This window comes from Saccopteryx bilineata, chromosome 11, assembly GCF_036850765.1.
Source record: "Saccopteryx bilineata isolate mSacBil1 chromosome 11, mSacBil1_pri_phased_curated, whole genome shotgun sequence".
NCBI lineage: Eukaryota > Metazoa > Chordata > Mammalia > Chiroptera > Emballonuridae > Saccopteryx > Saccopteryx bilineata.
Window position 1 is genome coordinate 60,651,357 of NC_089500.1, and position 23,478 is coordinate 60,674,834.

The following is a 23,478-nucleotide window of genomic DNA, read 5'->3' on the forward strand; positions in this document are numbered from 1 at the left end:
TTTTCTAAAAGCAAGAATTTTAGGGGATGTTTCAGGGGAGGATCTCAATAGAATATTCATCAGCTTTTCAGGTATATCCTTTAATATGCTGATTTATCAAAATGAGCATATAAGGTCAGGGTTGCGGTTTCTACTGATTGGTTTGCACTAGGGTAGGAGATCATTGGTCATTGCATTTGGTCCTGATGCCAGCACGGTGTTGCTTCATCTGGTTTTGCTCCTTTTTCTGGGACTGGTGTTGAAACACAACTGAGGTTTAGATGTTATTTCTAGTTTGACTAAAACGCTGTCTCTGTGATGAACAGACCTAAGACTTTGTTTCTAAGATTATTTGATGCTGATCAGAAACTCATTGTCCTGAGAGTTTTGTTGTAAAGTACTGTACTTTAATCCGCGGGTTACATAGACACCAAGTCCAGATGAATTGTTGAGGAGTTTATTAATTAAGCGGCTAGCTAAATGGGGCACAATCCCAAATCATGTAGAAAGTCCCTACAATTCTGTGGCTGATTTTATAGACCAAATCACATAACGGTTGAGGTGGGTAAGGAGGGGCTCATGATCCCTTTGTAGAGGTATACATTACTCTCATGATTTAAGGGTGAGTCCGAGTATAGGAATTCTTGGTAAAGGTACATGAACATTGTTTTTTTGTTTTGTTTTACAGAGATAGAGAGAGTCAGAGAGGGATAGACAGACAGGAACAGAGAGAGATGAGAAGCATCAATCATTAGTTTTTTGTTTTTTGTATTTTTCTGAAGCTGGAAACGGGGAGAGACAGTCAGACAGACTCCCGCATGCGCCCGACCAGGATCCACCCGGCACACCCACCAGGGGGCGACGCTCTGCCCACCAGGGGGCGATGCTCTGCCCCTCCGGGGCGTCGCTCTGTTGCAACCAGAGCCACTCCAGCACCTGGGGCAGAAGCCAAGGAGCCATTCCCAGCGCCCGGGCCATCTTTGCTCCAATGGAGCCTTGGCTGCAGGAGGGGAAGAGAGAGACAGAGAGGAAGGAGAGGGGGAGGGGTGGAGAAGCAGATGGGCGCTTCCCCTGTGTGCCCTGGCCGGGAATCGAACCCGGGACTTCTGCACGCCAGACTGACGCTCTACCACTGAGCCAACCGGCCAGGGCCAATCATTAGTTTTTTGATGCACGTTGCAACACCTTAATTGTTCATTGATTGCTTTCTTATACATGCCTTGACCATGGGCCTTCAGCAGACTGAGTAACCCCATGCTCAAGCCAGCAACCTTGGGCTCAAGCTGGTGAGCTTTTGCTCAAATCAGATGAGCCCGTGCTCAAGCTGGCTAGCTTGGGATCTCAACCCTGGGTCTTCCGCATCCCAGTCTAACACTCTATCCACTGCGCCACCGCCAGGTCAGGCCATGAACATTGTTTTTTAAGGTTTTTATATAAATTCTACCTTCTTTGCTCTGTGTGTCAAGTGGCCCCATGCACCCTTTTGGAGAATTCTAAGAATTAGCTGAACTATGACTAGGTGACCTAGTTGTCCTAGTAAGCCAGGAAGATCCTGCATTCTTCCCTTTCCATCCTCTACAGAAAGGAGGGGGTAAGAAGCCTGACTTTTCCTCTTTAAAATGGCATTGCTGGCCCTGGCAGGTTGGCTCAGTGATAGAGCATCGGCCTGGCGTGCAGGAGTCCTGGGTTCGATTCCCGGCCAGGGCACACAGGAGAAGCGCCTATCTGCTTCTCCACCCCTCCCCCTCTCCTTCCTCTCTGTCTCTCTCTTCCCTTCCCACAGCCAAGGCTCCACTGGAGCAAAGTTTGCCCGGGTGCTGAGGATGGCTCTGTGGCCTCTGCCTCAGGCACTAGAATGGCTCTGATTGTGGCAGAGCGATGCCCCAAGATGGGCAGAGCATCACCCCCCCGTGGGCATGCCAGGTGGATCCCGGTCGAGCGCATGCCGGAGTCTGTCTGACTGCCTCCTCATTTCCAGCTTCAGAAAAATACAAAAAAATAATAATAATAATAAAATGGCATTGCTAATATTAAGTTTTATAGCTCCTTGACACCTTATCACATTCCCCACTGGTTTTAATTATTTTTTAATTTTTTTTAAATTAATTTTAGAAAGGAGAGAGAGAGGGGGAGAGATAGAAGGGGGGGAGGAGCAGGAAGCATCAACTTTCATATGTGCCTTGACCAGGCAAGCCCAGGGTTTCGAACTGGTGACCTCAGCATTTCCAGGTCGATGCTTTACCCACTGCGCCACCACAGGTCAGGCCTCCCTACTGGTTTTATATAATGAGTCAAATCCTTGACTCATTTTAATGCAATGTATGAGGCTGTTGAGTAGGCAGGGGCCTAAAGTTAAGGCTAAGATTAGTGATCTGCAGCTCCTGTAAGTAGGAACATCAGCCTATAACATGCAACAGAAAGGGTGATGCCTTTTGTTCATATTTAACAAGTAGACTTGATGTTTTCATTAACAGTAACACAGTCTACTGAAGAAACAAATGCTACTGATTAATCTCTTAATTAACCTGTACTTCTGCAACTTACATAAACCCTTAATTTTTATGAACTTTCTTATCTATTCACAAATAACTGGCTTTTATAACAACTTACTTTCTTCCTTTTTCTTTCAAAAATATTTCTATACTTTATGCCTTTTATTATCAAAACCATACCATCTCTTTCTCATCAGAACTTTTTTTTTTTTCAGAGACAGAGCGAGAGTCAGAGGGATAGAGACAGAAAGTCCAGAATACAAAGAGATGAGAAGCATCAATCACCAGTTTTTTTGTCGTGCCACTTAGTTGTTCATTGATTGCTTTTTCATATGTGCCTTGACTGAGGGGCTACAGCAGACTGAGTAACCCTTTGCTCAAACCAGAGACTTTGGGCTCAAGCTGGTGAGCCTTGCTCAAACCAGATGAGCCTGCACCCAAGCTGATGACCTCGGGATCTCGAACCTGGGTCCTCCGCAACCCAGTCTGATGCTCTATCTACTGTGCCACCACCTGGTCAGGCCAGAACTCTTTTTTTTTTTTTTTTTCATTTTTCCGAAGCTGGAAATGGGGAGGCAGTCAGACAGACTCCCGCATGTGCCCGACCGGGATCCACCCGGCATGCCCACCAGGGGGTGATGTTCTGCCCCTCTGGGGGGTCGCTCTGTTGCATCCAGAGCCATTCTAGCGCCTGAGGCAGAGGCCACAGAGCCATCCCCAGCGCCCAGGCCATCTTTGCTCCAATGCAGCCTCGCCTGCGGAAGGGGAAGAGAGAGAAAGAGAGGAAGGAGAGGGGGAGGGGTGAAGAAGCAGTGGGCGCTTCTCCTATGTGCCCTGGCCGGGAATCAAACCAGGGACTCCTGCACGCTAGGCTGACGCTCTACCGCTGAGCCAACCGGCCAGGGCCCAGAACTCTTAATTTAAAAAATCTTAACCTTTAGTGACAACCAAGCTGTCAATAAGTAATTTTTCTTTAAGGTATACTTCTTTTTGAAGGTGTCCTCCCTCTAAGTAGCTAGTATTTATAGGTTACTTTATAGGGGTAGCTATAAGCACATATATATTTTTCATTTACCTTGTAGCTTCCCTTCTAGCAAAGGGACTTCTATCTCCCTTCTGTATGACTCATAGCAGTACATGCATCAAACCTTAAGACAACTTGTTCTGGCTTTTTACTTTGACCTCAGTTTCCCTCCCTCCCCAAAGTCTAATTAAAAGGAGTTCCTTGGGCCTAACCAGCTGGTGGTGCAGTAAATAGAGCGTTGTACTGGGATGCGGAGGACCCAGGTTCGAGACCCCAATGTCACCAGCTTGAGCGTGGGCTCATCTGATTTGAGCAAAGCTCACCAGCTTGGACCCAAGGTCGCTGGCTCAAGCAAGGGGTTACTCAGTCTGCTGCAGCCCCATGGTCAAGGCACATATGAGAAAGCAATCAATGAACAACCAAGGTGTCGCAACGAAGAACTGATGATTGATACTTCTCATCTCTCTGTGTTTCTGTCTGTCTGTCCCTATCTATCCCTCTCTCTGACTCTCTCCCTGTCTCTGTAAAAAAGAAAGAAAGAAAGAAAGAAAGAAAGAAAGAAAGAAAGAAAGAAAGAAAGAAAGAAAGAAAGAGAAAGGAGTTCCTCGGTGAGTTTCCTCAGGCATCAGTTGTACGTAGACCAGCCAGCTTCCGGTTAGTGGCTGGAGCAGGGCATGTTGTCCTTCTCAGGGTCAACTTACAAGGGTTGGCAGGGTCAGTTTGCACTGTCCACAGGGTGTCTCCACTGGGACTGCAACCTTTAACTGGCTGTGGTGGACCCAGGTGGGCATGCCTTCTACCTTGGCAGCAGTGGGAGTGGTCAGGATCACGGTGTGTGGAACCATCCACATGGGAGTCAGTCCTTGGATAATGTACTTCTTTACCCAGACTGAGTCCCCAGGCTGGACGGGATGTACCTGATCTCCTGGCAGTGCTGGAAGTAACTCTTGGACAGCCTGCTGAGTAATCTGTAGACTCTGTAAGTACTTAAGGAAGGAGTGGTTACTTAACTCAGCTTTTATTTCTTCTCTGAGTTTTCATAGTAAGGGAGGGTGTCTCCCAAACATTATTTCAAAAGTAGTGAATCCTTCTCTATAGAGGGTATACCTCACCCTAAGGAGGGTTAAGGGGAGTAAGGTGGTCCACTTTTCACTGGCTTCAAAAACAAATTTGGTTAAAGTTTCCTTTAAGATCCAATTCATGCATTCTACCTGCCTTGAACTTTTGGGCCTGTAGGCACAATGTAATTTCCAATTAATATTGAGTGCCTTTCCTACTAGCTGTGAGATCTTGGATAGAAATGCAGGCCCATCATTAGATCCAATATTTATGGGCAAGCTAAATATGGAAATAATTTCATATAGCAATTTTTTTCTTTCTTTCTTTCTTTTTTTTTTTTTTACAGAGACAGAGAGAGAGTCAGAGAGAGGGATAAATAGGGACAGAAAGGAACGAAGAGAGATGAGAAGCACCAATCATCAGTTTTTTGTAGCGACACCTTAGTTGTTCATTGATTGCTTTCTCATATGTGCCTTGACCATGGGCCTTCAGCAGGCCGAATAACCCCTTGCTTGAGCCAGTGACCTTGAGTCCAAGCTGGTGAGCTTTGCAACCCAGTCCTCCGCATCCCAGTCTAGCGCTCTATCCACTGTGCCACTGCCTGGTCAGGCAATTCTTTTTACATCCTAAGAAAGCATACCTTGCCTGACCAGGCGGTGGCGCAGTGGATAGAGCGCCAAAACTGGATGTGGAGGACCCAGGTTTGAGACCCCAAGGTCACCAGCTTGAGCGCAAGCTCATCTGGCCTGAACAAAAAGCTCACCAGCTTCTCCATTGACTTTTTAATTTTTATAGAGAAAGACAGTAATGAATGAGGGAAACGATACATACTTGTTCCTGCAGTGAGCTTGCCTCTTCTCTTCTCAGGGCACCAGGTTGTTATTCTGGTCAGTGGTGGAACTGGGTCTGGGTTTCACTGCTGCCTCCTTAGGGCACCACAGCTTTAAATCCCTCCAGAAGGGTTTTATAAAAAAGCTTTATTGAGATATAATTCACCTAACGTAAAATTCACTCAATACGTTCAATCCACAGGTTTTTCATATATTCCCAGAGGTGGGCATCCATCCTCACGATCCATTTTAGAACATTTTTGTCACCTCAAGAAGGAACCGCCATCCTCTTAGCTGTCAACCCCCTTGAAAGGCCAGGAGCCGCCATCGTGGCCATTCACATGCAGGTTCTCATTGGATTCAGACAGTCAGTAAAGAAACAACAGAGCCAAAAACTGGTGGGCCATTATCTTAATCCTAGCTTGCACCCGGCAGGCAAGTAAAAACGCACATTGGGCTCAAAAACCCACTCATTCAGTGCTCACAAAGCTACTGACTTTATCCAAGTTTCCTAGAATCAAAGATTACTAGCTCACCAGACTTATTCACCTCTGTTCCCCATCTCCTTCCTTCTCCCTGCACAAACTCTGCACAAACTGGCTTCTCTCTCAACACTCCGCCATCTTTGCTGCTTCTCCTGGCCTCCTCCACGTGGCCTTTCTCTGCTATCCCCTCTAGTGCTAATCTCAGGAACCAAGAGAGCACGATTCCGTTCTGCCCCCATTTTATAGTGCAGAAATCAAAACCTTTAATCCAATATACAAAATAGGGAAGTCTCTAATACAAAGTCACTTATCTGGGGCATGATGGGATTGTACCCCCCCCCCCCACATCAAAAAGGGTGGGAAAGGCTTAGTCCTAAAACCAAGCCCCAGGCTACAAGGATCCTGGCTGCCCACAGCCCGCCCCCAAATGTCTTATAACTTTATCCCAAGGAAAATTAGTCTCATTATATGGATGTGGGGTTACACAAAAAGTAGTAATATTCCTATCACATTTCAGTTTTATTTGATGTTGTAAACTTACCAATTTGTAAAGCCAGTAGCCAGGGCCAGGGCCATGCAGGTTCGCATTGGATTCAGACAGTCAGTAAAGAAACAATGGAGCCAAAAACTGATGGGCCATCATCTTTAATTCTAGCTTGCACCCGGCAGGCAAGTAAAAACACACACTGGGCTCCAAAACCCACTCACACTCAGTGCTCACAAAGCTACTGATTTATCCAAGCTTCCTAGAATCAAAGGTTTCTAGCTCACCAGATTTATTCACCTCTTCCCCATCTCCTTCCTTCTCCCTGCACAAACTCTGCCCAAACTGGTTTCTCTCTCAGCACTCTGCCATCTTGGCTGCTTCTCCTGGCCACATGGCCTCTTTCTGCTCTCTGCTCTGCTCTCTCCTCTAATGATCATCTCAGGAACCAAGAGCAAGCTCCCGTTCTGCCCCTATTTTATAGTGTAGAAATCCAAACCTTTAATCCAATATACAAAATAGGGAAGTCTCTAATACAAAGTCACTTTCTGAGGCATGATAGGATTGTACCACCCCACATCAAAAAGGGTGGGAAAGGCTTAATCCTAAAACCAAGCCCCAGGCTACAAGGATTCTGCCTGCCAACAGCCCGCCCCCAACACACATTAATATCACCTGGGCGCGATGGCTTCTGTTTGGGCAGCGCCATCTTTAACAAAGTGAGCATAATATATTTTATCTGCCCAACAGCTGGGGTGCAGTCAACAGGGAGTGTTCACCAGAAACTCAGTGAATCAACTTTCCTTCATTGAATTCAGGACACAGCAGTGTTCTTCAAGCTACACAGACACTACTTTCTGGCACATTGACACCTTGGAGTTGAATTCCCACCCTAGAACAAGCATGGAGAAGGTGGTTATTTCACAGACCCTGAAGCTGTTATTCAGCGGCTTGATTCCACAGGGACTGAGTGACCAGAGCTGAGGAAAGACTTTGAGGAGCCCCCGGCCCTCCGCTCCCCACGCTCCCTGCACCACTGATGAAGGGAGCCTGTACTTGGAGTCAATAATTACCCAGTGCGACAGCAAGTCTAAATTAAGGGTGCTGAGTCCTCAAAGGTGACGGCAGGGTCAGTTCAGGCTCACAGTCTGCCAGGCTACCAGGGGCGAGGCTCCGGCCTCACCTGCTACCTGGGAGCATCCTGTGTATAAAGAGACATGTGGGAACCTATAAGAAGGCAGAAAAGCAGCATAAAGGGGGACTGGGAGGGGGACAGAGGCAGGGATTTAAAGACTAAAGAATTAATACCTAAAATTAGAAACATTTGAAAAACTCCAAAAGAAATATTTTTTCACCTCTTTCCAACCATGCACCCACTTGTTGGGATTTCCCCAAAGTTTTCGTGTGTCTAAAAAAAAAACTGCTGGTGCAGATTACAAAACACTTGACCTGGCAGGAATGCCGCCCTCAGTTTCTAGAGCGCCCTCGCCTGGAAGTGCACGTGGGAAACACACACAGAAGTCGTTGGCGGTGCACATTCAGACTGGAGGTGCCACAGAACCAGGCCCTATCAGATAGTCCTTTCATTTTACAGATGAGTAATTTGAAGTCAGAGAATTTAAGTGATTTAACACAGAGCTAATTGGAAACAGACAGGAATAGAATAGAATTCCAAGTCACCCTGACTCACCATTCAGTGGTCATTTCTTTCAGCCACATAAGCCCTCCCAATAAAGGGACTACTATATTGCACCCTAAGGACCAAATTCATGCCCAGAAGAAACCTTGACTTACACCTGGCGCACATGAAGTATTTGCCACAGGAGCACCCCAGTGAGTGAGCCTTGTCAGCTAGAGTTGCCCATGGAAGTGAACTGGGGAGTTCTAGGTGTCTGAGCGGTGGGGAGAGGGCAACTGAGCATGGAAGGTAGGAGGACCAGAATCTAGGGTGGCCTGGAAGCAAGCCATTAACAAATGAAGGTTTTGTTTACGTGCTGGAGTGCCTGCCCAGCAAACACTGTGAAATTGGGGAAGCTGGAGTTCAAAGAGACACCAGGGGTGCATCATGTTATAAAAAATATAGAGCCACCTGAGTGGTGGTGGCACAGCGGATAGAGCATTGACAACAAGCTGGGTAGGATTAACTGTCCCTCTACTGTCTTCACTCCTTTTCCAGCATTGCACTCATCTAAACCACACCTGCACGCACATAGCTAGCTCCCTGCGAACAGCAAAAGGGAGTCTCCTGGACCTAAGACTAAGAGAGGTAAGGGAATGGCCCCTGGAGCCCAGACTTCTGAGCCCACCCAGGGCCAAACCGCTTTTCATCCGCTGACTCCTTTTAGAGAGACTACGGTAGACGACAGTGCAGGGGGGGTGTCCATTTTCCGATCCAACCACGTATTCACTTTAACTAAACCCCTTTGCAAACTGCTCAACGTCGTCAGAATGGACTGGTACCTGTATTTCCCGATGGAAACGCTCCAGGAGGGCAAGGGCAAGATCATAAGATTGGTATGGCTGGGAAGCTCAGACGATTAGAGCGTCATCCCGATATGCCAACGTTGCCACCAAGGTTGGGGGTTGGATCCTCGGTGAGGGCACTTACAGGAATCAACTAACAAACGCATAAGTGGAACAACAAACTGATGTTTATCTCTAAAATAATAAGTAAATTAATTAATTAATTAACCTTCCTCTTTCGTGCCCAAAGCCCTTCTACCCGCTGGAGACCGCGCGCACCCTCCCGGGCCAGGGGTCCGAATCCATCCAGGGTGGCTCAAAGAGGGACCCCGCCGCCCCCGTCAGCTCAGCCGGAACTCTCTAACACCGCGGTCTCTCGATTTCCGAGCCCGAGGGGTCTCCATCCCTCCCGGGCGGGTCAGCAACTGAGGCAGCAAAATGGGGTGGAGGAGGGGCCGGCGCCATTTGTCTTTTCCGTCTGCCTGCCCACTAAGGACCCACTGGGGGTGGGGGGCGCTCGAAGGACCCGTTCATTTCCCGTCCCGGCTCCCCCCGTCAGGGGTCCCTCAGCTGTCCCCTGTCAGTTCTTCCTCCTGGGACAGCGCAGCGTCGAGGCGGCCGCGGAGTGGGCCCTGGGGTCAGCGAGTCCAAGGCGGACGCTGGCGCGGGGGCGGGGAGGCCTGGGGCTGGGGGGGCGGGATGACGGGCGGGGCGGGGACGAGCCGAGGGAGGCGCGGGACCGCGGAGACCGAGGAGACCCGGCCCGGGAGGGCGCGGCCCACAGCCATTGGTCCCGGCGGCGGGGTGGGGGAGAGGGGTGGAGGGCGGGAGGAGGGTCGAGTCCCTGGAGTGTGTGGCTGGCCCACAGTTGCCCCCACGGTCAGAAGAGCAAGCTCCGCAATCACAGAGCCGGCGCCCGCCATGAGGGAGATCGTGCACATCCAGGCGGGCCAGTGCGGGAACCAGATAGGCACCAAGGTGGGTCCGGCGCGGGGCGCGCGGGCACTGGGCTTCCCGCGGGTGGCAACTGGCAGGCCTGGGTGTCCAGGCTGGACCGTCGGTGTGGGTCGCGCGGCCCACACGCCTGAGCACCAGCTCTGTGCCCCTCGGCCCTGGAGCCCAGCCCTGTCGCACAACCGGGACCCCGTGCGCTCGTCCCCGGTGCGTCTGGGCGCGGCCGCCGCGGGCTCGGGCGCGCCTGGAATTCGGCGGCCGCGCCCCCGCCCAACCCTGGGGTTAGCCGCGGGGGGTCGGGACGCCCTGGGCTCCGGGTTCTGACAGTGTGTCCTCCCCACTTCGTCCCGCATAAAGTTTTGGGAAGTGATCAGCGATGAACACGGTATCGACCCGGCGGGAGGCTACGTGGGTGACTCGGCCTTGCAGCTGGAGAGAATCAACGTCTACTACAATGAGTCATCGTGTGAGTAGCGGCCCCGACTCGCCACCTCGGGGGCCCGCCCTTCCCCGCCGGGCCCCGGCCATCCCCACCGATGGCCGCGACCAACCCGTCCCGTCCCCCCCAACCCCCACCCCTTTCTCCCCGCATCGACTCCCTTCGCCGCCGGAACCGGCCACCCGGCTCTGGGACTTCAGCCATCCTTCTCCCGAGTCCCGGCCATCCCCCGACGGGACAGTGGTCATCCTCTTTTGGGACTCCGGCCACAGCCTTCTTTGGACCTCGGCCATCCTGTGTCTGGGGCCGCGGACACCCCACTCCCGGACCGTGCCCTTCCCCGCCAGACCACCGGCACAGCCCTTTCAGACCCCACCCAGCCTGGCCGGGCCTCCTCCGCCCGGGCCTCCTCCGCCCGGGCCTCCTCCGCCCGGGCCTCCTCCGCCCGGGCCTCCTCCGCCCGGGCCTCCTCCGCCCGGGCCTCCTCCGCCCGGGCCGCCGCCGGTGCTCAGGGTGCTCCGTCTGGGGAGGCGGTCCGCTCTGGGGAAAGTTCACCTGGGCTGTATGGCAGGGTGCTCGGCGCTTCCCTCGTTCCCGCAGGGCGGGAAATGCGCGGATAGTTTATTTCAAACAGCCCAATTCCGCGCGGGTCTGAGCTTTTGAACCAGACTATTCGTTAGTGTTGTGAAATCAACTTAGTGGGTAATACCCAGCTTTTTTCTTTCTAGTTTAAGATGTCTCTCTTAATGGAGGTTCTTGGTTAAAAATTTGAAAAGTACTTCTTGAAATGATTTTTTGTGGCCTTTTGCACACCTCCAAAAAGACTTTACACTCCTTGGAACCTGAAACTTTAAAATTATTGGTAATTGTCTGGCGGACTTTAGTTAAAATCCGGGCTGTGATTTATCTCGGTTTAGGAATAATATCACCCCTACCCTGGATATCTATGTATGTATTATATCTACATGCATACATTGTTTCTGTAAAAAAAACATTTATTATAAAAGTGAATAGAAGTGATGCATACCATTCAAAACAACAAGAAACTAAGACTGAAGTAGTGCCCAGAAAGTGACAGGTGCTACCAGGGTTTCACACAGGACGTGTGTTCCCAGGGATGATGGCTTTCAGCTTTGGGGAGTCTTGTTTTGCTTGTTGTCATAAGAGCTGTGAAGAGCAGGACACATAAATCACTGGGTTTTACTCATTGAGCAGCTCTCACACAAGATCTGGGACAGTAGGGCCTAGAAGATGAAATTACTAGATAGCACTAAGGAAAACTCCAGTATACAGTGCGCTTCATGTTAACTCCCAGTCCAGCCCAGTTAAAGCCTTCAGTGTGTTGAAGAACATGTTGTTCCTATCTGCAGTTATATCGACCCCATCCTCACTGGGAACAGTTTCTTACCCAGCTGGCACAAAAGAGTACTTACCAATGAAAATGCTAAACTCATTTATAAATAAAAGGGCTTCTTGGAAAATGGCCCATGGAATAGTACAGGTGTTGAGGTGCTCAGACTGTAGCTTGGTCATACGTGTGTGAATGAGGGAGGTGCCGAAAAGCAGAAAGAACGTCACGGCAGCACAGCAATTTGCTGTAACAGACACAGTTTATTTCCGTGGAGCTAAAAGAGTAAAACTGCCCAATGGGAAAGAGGTGTTAGGGTGAACTGGGAAGTATGGGAAGCAGAAAGTCAGAAGACCTGATTTCTCACCCTGCTTGTTCCTGGAACTTCCTCTGCCCATTCAGGCCTGAGCTGGCTCCCTCATCAGATCAGGTCAAAGGTGGGATCGTGTTCTCCCAGTGCTAACTAAGATGATGTGAGTCTAAGAAAGCCAGGCACCCTGTCTGAAACCCTGATTCATCCATTCCAGGCGTCTGAGCTGGTGGGACTTGCTGTGGGGAAGTCCATTACTTTAGAAACCAGAAAATGACCTTTTTGTGGGTGGGCTTTGTCCTCTTCCAGCTCAGAAATACGTGCCCAGGGCTGCCCTCGTGGACTTGGAACCTGGCACCATGGACAGTGTGCGGTCCGGGCCTTTTGGGCAGCTCTTCCGGCCTGACAACTTCATCTTTGGTAGGTTCCATCTCTCCATTTTTTTCTTTAAAGATCAAAGCTAATTTATGTACAAAATTAAAAACATCACACAGCATGAAAATCACAGCCCCAGCCCCATCATAGGCACCTCTTTTAATTCTTGATTTTTTTTTTTTAAGAAAATAACCTCAGCATCTCTAAATGAAATACTTATACTGGTAGGTCATTATTTAAAACATTTTTAGCCATTAGCTTCTTTCCCCTTCATAAATTATTATATGATAATAATTTTTTTAATGTTTTATTTTATTTTTTATTTTTTTACAGAGACAGAGAGTCAGAGAGAGAGATAGACAGGGATAGACAGACAAGAATGGAGAGAGATGAGAAGCATCAATCATTCGTTTTTCATTGCGTGTTGCAACACCTTAGCTGTTCATTGATTGCTTTCTCATATGTGCCTTGACCTTGGGCCTTCAGCAGACCGAGTAACCCCTTGCTAGAGCCAGCGACCTTGGGTTCAAGCTGGTGGGATTTTGCTCAAACTAGATGAACCCGCGCTCAAGCTGGCGACCTCTCGGGGTCTTGAACCTGGGTCCTCTGCATCCCAGTCCGATGCTTTATCCACTGTGCCACCACCTGGTCAGGCTATATGATAATAATTTGTTTTTTATTGCTATATGCTCATTTTTTTTAGACTTTACTTATTGATTTTAAAGAGAAAGGAGGGGGTGTGTGGGGCAAGAAGTATCAACTCATAGTTACTTCACTTTAGTTGTTCATTGATTGCTTATTGGATGTGCCTTGACCGGGCAAGCCCAGGGTTTTGAACATGAAATCTCAGCATTCCAGGTCTATGCTTTATCCACTGCGCCACCAATGGACAGGCGTGTTGCTCATCTTTTAACCTCAATACGTTTATACCTTTTATTTCTTTTCCACTATTGTTAGTTCTTCTCTCTTTCTAAACACTGGTGCCATCTGAGTTGTTTTATCAAAATTGGGAAATCCTCCCTCTCTTCTACTTAAAAAAAAAAGAAAAAGTGATAATAGCATCTACGCTTCTGTAAACTCTTAAAGAAAATGTATAAAATTAAAGGGGCATTTTAGTGTTACCAGCCTTCATCACCCTGTAGCCATGGTTTTTAGAGTCAAGGTTACTTTAAAGCAGGGGTCCCCAAACTACGGCCCGTGGGCCGCATGTGACCCCCTGAGGCCATTTATCTGGCCCTTGCTGCACTTCTGGAAGGGGCACCTCTTTCATTGGTGGTCAGTGAGAGGAGCACATTGACCATCTCAATAGCCAAAAGCAGGCCCATAGTTCCTGCTGAAATATTGATGTTTGTTGATTTAAATTTACTTGTTCTTTATTTTAAATATTGTATTTGTTCCCGTTTTGTTTTTTTACTTTAAAATAAGATATGTGCAGTGTGCATAGGGATTTGTTTGTAGTTTTTTTTATAGTCCGGCCCTCCAACGGTCTGAGGGACAGTGAACTGGCCCCCTGTGTAAAAAGTTTGCGGACCCCTGCTTTAAAGTATACAAGAGGATACAGAATTTTGGGAGCTTTGATTTGTAGATGAATTGACTAGCTTGTAGCAGAATCAGGCAGTGACTTGTAGAAAGGTGACTCGGGATGATGAACCTTCTCAGAGTTTATGTGACCTCTGGGTATCACCCACTCCCCGTCACCGTGACAAACCTACAGCCAACAGGACAGGTGAAGCTTCTGATAATAACTTGTTCAAGGGTTTTTTCACCTTTATATTTCAAATACATCAGGGCTCTGGTTCCCTTTTCTTTTTACTTTTTCTTTTTTAACGTTTCACTTTTTATTTTTGTAATTTTTAAGAACTTTATTTAGAAATTAAATTTAATGCGGTGACATTGGTCCATAGGCTCACACAGGTATCAGGTGTCTTTTCCCATGGCGAGGTGCCCTATTATAGTCACAAGTGGGGACAATTATATTCCTTACCTTTTACTGAATTAGAGACCATACTGGGCTCCAAGTGCACATAAACAGGACTCACACATGAAGAAAGCTGAAGACACAATATTAAAATCCAACTCAGTGAATCCTGTTCCCATAGAGGTCAGCCAAAACACACATTCACCAACTGCTTTTTGAGAGAAAAATAGAAAAAAAATTCTCTAACTCTACATTGTTTAAATTTGAGATGTTCAAAATTATATATGTTATATTGGGCTCCGTGTAACATTGTTATGTTTTATTTCTTAAGATGGGTGGAGGTAAGTAGATAGGACATCACTCTTTATACCCTTTTCCATGCCTTAAATCTGTCATAAGAAAAGCCACGGATGAGGCCATGGCACTTGCTAATGCACTTTCTGGGGGAGGTCTCTACTTGGACACCAGAGGCCATGTACCTTCTTTGCCTCACTTCCTCTCTCCTGGTGCAGACATCTGCTCAGCAGCTGGGCCTCCCCCTCGGCCACCCCCTCCAACACAGCCAGGACCTGCTGGTGTTTTAGAGTCGAAACTGTGAGCTGATTTTCACATAGTTGGGTTATGACAAGCTAGTGAAGTCATGATAAGCCAGTTTCTCAGAGCAGCAGCTTCAGCAATTGTGGAGGTTTTCTTCGGTTTCATTTATTTGAAGTGAATATTGAGAATGTAAGAAAGGTTTTCTTTCTAGGTCTCAATAAAGGGGATCAAAAAATTTAAGAACACATTAAAATAGACCTATAGTGCCCTGCCCAGTTGGCTCAGTGGTAGAGCGTCGGCCTGGCGTGCAGGAGTCCCGGGTTCAATTCCCGGCCAGGGCACACAGGAGAAGCGCCCATCTGCTTCTCCACCCTTCCCCCTCTCCTTCCTCTCTGTCTCTCTCTTCCCCTCCCGCAGCCAAGGCTCCATTGGAGCAAAGTTGGCCCCGGGCGCTGAGGATGGCTTCATGGCCTCTGCCTCAGGTGCTAGAGTGGCTCTGGTTGCAATAGAGCAATGGCCCAGATGGGCAGAGCATCACCCCCTGGTGGGCGTGCTGGGTGGATCCCGGTTGGGCGCATGCGGGAGTCTGTCTGACTGCCTCCCCATTTCCAACTTCAGAAAAATACAAAAAAATAAAAAATAAAAAAAATAATAAAAAAATAAAGTAGACCTATAGTAACCATTTAATTATCTAATTTACTGTCCTTTTAAACCTTGAAAGTGTGAGAAGTGGCATTTGGCACTCTGGCGTGTCTAGGATTATTTGTATCCCTGCGTCTTGCCAGAACACACACTCTATTTTAGATTCAGAATATTTAAAAATTTTAACACACTATACTGACATGAAATTGCTTTATTCAATAGTAATTTTTAAACTTTGTTCTTTTCTTCTTCACTAGTAGCAAGAATTACTATTACATTCCACTCACTGGGCCAGAGACCCTTGTAGTGTTAGGAAAACCTTGCCCCTCGTAGCACACTGCCGACACTGTTGCTGCTCTTTTTATTAAGGATGGTGGATTGTTTAAGTGATATGCTTGCTTATTTTGTTAAAATAGCATCCTTTGTGGAACGGAGGGATATATGTACAGAATGAGTGAACATACTATGTTGTTTAGCGAAACAGCTGTTTCAGCATTCTCCAGTTAATAAAAGAGGCAAAATTGTCTAAGAATGGGAGATGGCTTTCTAGCTCATTGTTTCAGAATTGGTAAATTAAAATAAACCAGAGTCAGTCTATTTACAGTTATAGTTTGAAATGTTTTTGCTTTTGACAGCGACAGAGAGAGAGTCAGAGAGAGGGACAGATTAGGACAGGAAGGGAGTGAGATGAGAAGCATCAGTTCTTCGTTGCGGCACCTTACTTGTTAATTGATTGCTTTCTCATATAAGCCTTGACCAGGGGGCTACAGCAGAGCAAGTGACCCCTTGCTCAAGCCAGCAACCCCTCGCTCAAGCTAGCACTCAAACCTGTGACCTCGGGGTTTCGAACCTGGGTCCTCCGCCTCCTAGTCTGATGCTTTATTTACTGCGCCACCGCCTGGTCAGGCTAAAAACTTTTTCTTACTGAATTGCTGACTGCGTAGCAGTCATGCCTATTAGTGGGAGAAAATGAAACGCCCAGATACACTTTCCTTTAAGCCTCTTACACTTGTACCCTTTTCTTGAAAATGTAGTGCAAGGGGAGGGGTCAGAGCACACACAGCTGCAGGGCTCCATCCACCAGCAGGGTGAGCTGGAGGTAAGGGGGGGGGGTAGGCTCTGAGAAAGCCCTGGGGATCTGCTGCAACCGGACTGCCAAAGTTTAGAGATTACAACCTGTGTTCTACAATCTGGAGCCATTGATTTATATCACAACACTGTATTACAGAAGATGTTCAACTCATGACCCCCAAATATTTAACTGGGAACGTCTGTTGCTATGAGACAGTGGAAAAATATTTCAGAAGTCACCAGCTTCCTCCTTTTATCAAGAACAGAGAAAACTGCATGGCTAATCATGCTGTAAATACTGAGGAAGCCAAGTGAATGGTGGGAACTGAAGGAGGAGAAAGGGTCAAGTTCAGAATCTCTGTACACTGAACAGCTACAGCAAGCTTGATTTCCAGTGGCTGTATGTCTGCGTAAAGCCTCCTGCTTATTTTCAGTTTGTAGTTTCTACCTTCTTTTTTTTTTTTTTTTACAGGAACAGAGAGAGAGAGTCAGAAAGAGTGATAGATAGGGACAGACAGACAGGAACGGAGAGAGATGAGAAGCACCCATCATCAGTTTTTCATTGCGGTGCCTTAGTTGTTCATTGATTGCTTTCTCACATGTGCCTTGACCGCGGGCCTTCAGCAGACCGAGTAACCCCTTGCTCGAGCCAGTGACCTTGGGTCCAAGCTAGTGAGCATTTTTTTGCTCAAGCCAGATGAGCCCGCCCTCAAGCTGGCGACCTCGAGGTATCCAACGTGGTCCTTCCACATCCCAGTCCGACACTCTATCCACTGCACCACTGCCTGGTCAGGCTCTACCCTCTTTTAATGAAATAATTCATAGTCTCTCTGTAACAATGACACGCAATCTTCCTGATAGTTCAGCCGTGAGCCCCAGGTGCAGGGCTACCATTGAGTATAAGGCTACACATATCATTTTGCAGCTTTTTGAAATGGTCATTGCCACATCTCAGACATCCCCCATGACAGTCACAGTGCCTTCCATTGTGTATGTCTTCCTTCAGTAATTCTCCACTTATTGGTGACACTTTAAAATTTTCCCTAAAGGTGGGCAGAACAGATGGCTTGGTGTTTCTGCCTCTCACTTCTGTCCACTTGAAACAATCGAACCCCCTTCCCACGGCTCTCAACACTGTATGTAGCCTGGTCTCTCACTTAGTGTGGAGGCAAAGTCTGACCAGGTGCTGATGGATTTTTTATTTGTGGTTCTTCCTTTCAAGCAAGAGTTTGCTGTGCCTATTCAACAAAAGAGAGACAATGCTTTTTAATACTCTCCCATGCTTCTTAAATAACTTAAAATTTTAGCTCTTACATTTTCTTTCCTTACTCTTTTTTTTTTCCTTTCACAGAGACAGAGAGAGAGTCAGAGAGAGGGATAGATAGGGACAGACAGGAACGGAGAGAGATGAGAAGCATCAATAATTAGTTTTTCCTTGCGACACCTTAGTTATTCACTGATTACTTTCTCACGTGCCTTGACCACAGGCCTTCAGCAGACTGAATAACCCCTTGCTCGAGCCAGCGACCTTGGGTCCAAGCTGGTGAGCTTTGCTCAAACCAGATGAGCCTGCACTCAAGCTGGTGACCTTGGGGTCTCGAACCTGGGTCTTCCGCATCCCAGTCCGATGCTCTATCCACTGTGCCACCACCTGGTCAGGCTCTTACATTTTCTTATCATTCTCAGTTCAAGGAATGAGAAATGGCAAGTAGGTGCCTTGTTTTCAGTTTATTTTTAGATATATTAAGTCTGCATTCCTTACTTTGATTTAACTGCTTTTCGTAATTCACCTTATAGTATGCTCTAAAATTTGGTTCTCAGTGGTTTTCCTAATATTCCTTGGAATGCATATATATATTTTTTGTGACAGAGAGAGGGATAGACCGGAAAATGAGAAGCATCAATTCTTCATTGTGGCACCTTAGTTTCTCATTGATTGCTTTCTCATATGTGTCTTGACCGGGGGGCCAGCAGACCAAGTAACCCCTTGCTCAAGCCAGCAATCTTGGGCTCAAGCTGGTGAGCCTTGCTCAAACCAGATGAGCCTGTGCTCAATCTGGCGACCTCGGGGTTTTGAACCTGGGTCCTCTGTGTCTGAGTCTGACGCTCTATCCACTGCGCCACTGCCTGGTCAGGCCCTTGAAATGCATATTAACCTATCTATTTGAAGTCATTAATTTCTGACAATATGACTGATTTTCAGGCTTGCTCTAATAATGAGGGCTGCCTTTGCTAATTAGATTATATGGGCTGTAGTTTTATAGCTAAAACTGCAACCTAACATTTCTTAAAAGTTTTAAACTTTTCATTAAAAAAATCATATTGATGAAGTTGTACTGGTATAAATATTCCCATTTTCCCAACTCTAAGTACATTGGAGTAAACAAAATGCCTTTAAGGCGAAGAGCTAGCATTGGATCAGTCTTCCAGAAACAAAGAATGACTGATGCAAATTAGGTTTCCAATTCTGCTTTCACCAAAATTGAGATTTTGGCTGAAATATGATTAAAAATACTTATTTATTTATTTTTTTTTACAGAGACAGAGAGTCAGAGAGAGGGATAGACAGGGACAGACAGGAACGCAGAGAGATGAGAAGCATCAATCATTAGTTTTTCATTGCGCATTGCAACACCTTAGTTGTTCATTGATTGTTTTCTGATATGTGCCTTGTCTGCGGGCCTTCAGCAGACCGAGTAACCCTTTGCTGGAGCCAGCGACCTTGGGTTCAAGCTGGTGGGCTTTTTGCTCAAACCAGATGAGCCAGCGCTCAAGCTGGCGACCTTGGGGTCTCGAACCTAGGTCCTCTGCATCCCAGTCCGACGCTCTATCCATTGCGCCACCGCCTGGTCAGGCTAAAAATACTTTTTGATGATAGATCAACTATTTGATGTTTGGCATATAAAAATCAAATAATTGAATGACATTATTTGAACACAACTCTTTATCATTTTTTCAATATGAATATACATTAAAAAAATGAAGAATAAAATTTATGCCAAACCATGTCTCATTCTGACAATATTTAATACTCATTTTTAGATAAATGAACTAATTGAAAAAGAGTTAATGACGTATTATTAACATCTTTTGATTATAGGAATTTAACAACAATCAGTTTCAAGCTGGGATTTCTGATTTTTCTGTAAACTGTTGGATACATGTTAACAGAATAACATAAGTTTTTAAAGGGGAATAAGTTATAGTACCCTAGAAATTAAAATTGTGTCATTTACAACTATTTGCATTTATGAAGATAAATTAGATGTCAGCTTAAAAATGTCTGAGGAGCAGGTAGTCTCATAGTATTTGCAGTGCTGCAGAGCGTTTTGAAGAGCAGTGCACTGTGGGAAGCGTGCCGTGCTAAGTCCCTGTTAGTCCTCTTTATCACTTCTTTTTGAGTGCACCGTTTCATACACACACCAGCCTGTTTTATTTATACAGTGTGAGAGATACCTCTTCCACTAATAGAATTCCACTTTTATAATGAAATGAGCTTGAAAGATAGGATTTTAAATTTAAGAGCTAACCTTCCAGATGCAAAATGTCTTCTGTAAGTAAGATATAAATAAGCAAGTGGGGAAAATGCACCATTGTGCAGAAAACATACTAATTAGAAGGTCTGTTTTTAGTCACTTGGATAAAAACATAAAAATCCTTCAGGTATGCTCAACTCCACTACCACGGGCTGGAAGCAGTGTGCGGGCAGGAACCACTTCCTCTGCTGAGAATTTAACTGTGGGTGCAAAGTAAATAACTGGTGCTCAGAAGTTTTTACAACAGTAACTCTAGATGATAAGTGAGGGGCTCCATGAATGTGAAAAACACAAGTGTTTTTAAAAGAAAATATACACAGTACAAAATTCAAAAAGTTCAGAGGAGAGGGAAAGTAACTTGTTTTTTTCTGTTGTTGTTTTTTAGTAACTTGTTCTTGGTTGTTTTTTGTTTTGTATTTTTCTGAAGCTAGAAACGGGGAGAGACAGACAGACTCCCGCATGCGCCTGACAGGGATCCACCTGGCACGCCCACCAGGGGGCGAGGCTCTGCCCGCCAGGGGGCAATGCTCTGCCCCTTTGGGGCGTTGCTCTATTGCGACCAGTGCCACTCCAGTGCCTGGGGCAGAGGCCGAGGAGCCATCCCCAGCGCCCGGGCCATCTTTGTTCCAATGGAGCCTCGGCTGCGGGAGGGGAAGAGAGACAGATAGGAAGGAGAGGGGGAGGGGTGGAGAAGCAGATGGATGCTTCTCCTGTGTGCCCTGGCCGGGAATTGAACCCGGGACCTCTGCACGCCAGGCCGACGCTTTACCACTGAGCCAACCGGCCAGGGCCAGTAACTTGTTTTTTAATGTGTACATTTTGTTCCCCTTGAATTTTACCATGTGTGACAGTTACCTGTTTAAAATAAGAGTGGAATTACCTAGTCAAAACGTGTCTGTCTTAAAAACTGATACGTATTTGTCTAACGCAGTACTAATTATATAGGCTCAGCAGCGGTATTGGTGGGTGCCTGTTTCCCTGCCCACTCACTTTGGCCAACACCGTAATATCTAATTGTTTCATAACACCTCTTTCCTATTCCTTTTAAAAAGTATTAATATCAATGAACGCTTCTCTCCGGCTTTGCCCTATTTAAACTGCACGCTACACTCTTTTGCTCATTCCAGGACAAACTGGCGCAGGGAACAACTGGGCCAAGGGGCACTACACAGAAGGAGCGGAGCTGGTGGACTCGGTGCTCGACGTGGTGAGGAAAGAGTGCGAGCACTGTGACTGCCTGCAGGGCTTCCAGCTGACCCACTCCCTTGGAGGAGGCACGGGGTCGGGCATGGGCACGCTGCTCATCAGCAAAATCAGAGAGGAGTACCCGGACAGGATCATGAACACCTTCAGCGTCATGCCCTCCCCCAAGGTCTCTGACACAGTGGTGGAGCCCTATAATGCCACCTTGTCAGTCCACCAGCTGGTGGAGAACACGGATGAGACGTATTGTATCGACAACGAGGCCCTTTACGACATCTGCTTCCGCACCCTGAAGCTGACCACGCCCACCTACGGTGACCTCAACCACCTGGTATCAGCCACCATGAGTGGGGTCACCACTTCCCTACGCTTCCCAGGCCAGCTCAATGCTGACCTCCGGAAGCTTGCAGTGAACATGGTCCCTTTCCCCCGCCTCCACTTCTTCATGCCCGGCTTTGCCCCCCTGACAGCCAGAGGCAGTCAGCAGTACCGGGCGCTGACAGTGCCTGAACTGACTCAGCAAATGTTTGATGCTAAGAATATGATGGCGGCCTGTGACCCAAGACATGGGCGATACCTGACCGTGGCCACTGTCTTCCGGGGCCCCATGTCCATGAAGGAGGTGGACGAGCAGATGCTGGCCATCCAGAATAAGAACAGCAGCTACTTCGTGGAGTGGATCCCCAACAACGTCAAGGTAGCTGTGTGCGACATCCCTCCCCGGGGCCTCAAGATGGCATCCACCTTCATTGGCAACAGCACAGCCATCCAGGAGCTGTTCAAGCGCATCTCGGAACAGTTTTCTGCCATGTTCCGCCGAAAGGCCTTCCTGCACTGGTTTACAGGAGAAGGCATGGACGAGATGGAGTTCACCGAGGCTGAGAGCAACATGAATGACTTGGTGTCTGAGTACCAGCAATATTAAGAGGCCACAGCCAATGACGGGGAGGAAGCTTTTGAAGATGATGAAGAGGAGATCAATGAATAGAGAAGCAAGGAGCATCCCTGTCTCAGATACAATTCAGATTTTCTTTAACTCCAATGTGTTTTAACTGTAACGGCCATCAAATGATGCACTGGTCTGAATATATGGGTGCAGGCCCCTCCCAAATGCAATAGAATTGTACTCAGAATAAAGAAAGCACATTAAAATAGATAATTGGTAGTCCTATCCAATCAGATCAGGCCAGGGGCATTTTCTAGAGGATTTTAATGAACATCAGGGCATCAGTAAAGGGCTAGATAAATAAAACCCACCTTCTATTAAGTGGTTCAGTCGTGTCTGAGAAGTAGCAGGGAAGTTAGAAGTGTTTTCATCCTTTGTGAAAAGCTGTGTAGTGTTGCCTTATACTGAATATGCAAGAATGACCTTTGAAACAATTTATTCATAATAAAACACTAAAACTATTCTTTTGTGTCCCCCAGCCTGTGCTTATGTGATAGATGTGTCCCCCTGCACTGTCACAGTGGTTGCTTAGCTCCCCTGTCCTTGCTGGGTGAACTGCCCTGCAGTTCAAAGAACTAGAGCAGGGGTCCCCAAACTTTTTACACAGGGGACCAGTTCACTGTCCCTCAGACGGTTAGAGGGCCGGACTATAAAAAAAACTGAACAAATCCCTATGCACATTGCACATATCTTATTTTAAAGTAAAAAAATAAAATGGGAACAAATACAATATTTAAAATAAAGAACAAGTAAATTTAAATCAACAAACTGACCAGTATTTCAAAGGAAACTATGGGCCTGCTTTTGGCTGAGATGGTCAATGTGCTTCTCTTAATGACCACCAATGAAAGAGGTGCCCCTTCTGGAAGTGCGGCAGGGGCCAAAAAATGGCCTCAGGGGGCTGCAGTTTGGGGACCCCTGAACTAGAGGAAAGAGGCTTTTCTTGAATAGCAGGCTTAAAGTCCTGAGCCTAAAGGTAGTGCACGCATAAAGAAAAGCCTGTCATCCTCATTTGCGACAGTATTTAAACCTCCCACAGAATCTTTTATCCTCCTACATGGCCTGGGCAAGTGGTTCCTAGCCTTCCCTAAACAACAGCTGACATTGGCCAGAGGAGCCACAGGAAATTACCTGCAGGTTTCCATCAGGCTCCCAGTGGGTGAGGGGTATCAGGTAGGTGGGCTTTGAGAGCTGCTGAGTTTCCTTCCATGAGTACTCAGACCAGGAACCCAGGCCAGTGGCTGGCCCAGCATGGGGTGGGGGTAGGGGGTGGGCGAAGGCTGTTTTCTATATAATAAATCACTTTAAGGTTCCTGTAAACTAGCCACAAGTTCTGTAAGGAGTTTTGTAAAGTCAAATTCCACAGGACAGGACCAGGCTAGT

At 47.2% G+C, this 23,478-nt stretch overlaps 1 protein-coding gene across 1 annotated transcript; it reads left to right on the forward strand.

Moving 5' to 3' along the window:
- Window positions 1–9,652: 9,652 nt before the first annotated feature.
- TUBB6 (tubulin beta 6 class V) lies at window positions 9,653–22,557 on the forward strand. Its single transcript, XM_066247590.1, has 4 exons — window positions 9,653–9,794; window positions 10,128–10,236; window positions 12,177–12,287; window positions 21,074–22,557. Exons 1-4 carry the CDS (start codon window positions 9,738–9,740, stop codon window positions 22,072–22,074), a joined length of 1,278 nt encoding a protein of 425 aa, XP_066103687.1. The 5' UTR covers window positions 9,653–9,737; the 3' UTR covers window positions 22,075–22,557.
- Window positions 22,558–23,478: the final 921 nt, after the last annotated feature.

Excerpts from the sequence above, each read along its gene's own strand:
- TUBB6 (XM_066247590.1), top strand. The coding sequence starts at position 9,738 with ATGAGGGAGATCGTGCACATCCAGGCGGGCCAGTGCGGGAACCAGATA. Across the intron at positions 10,237-12,176 it reads CTACTACAATGAGTCATCGT|CTCAGAAATACGTGCCCAGG; the intron begins GTGAGTAGCGGC and ends GTCCTCTTCCAG. Across the intron at positions 12,288-21,073 it reads GCCTGACAACTTCATCTTTG|GACAAACTGGCGCAGGGAAC; the intron begins GTAGGTTCCATC and ends TGCTCATTCCAG.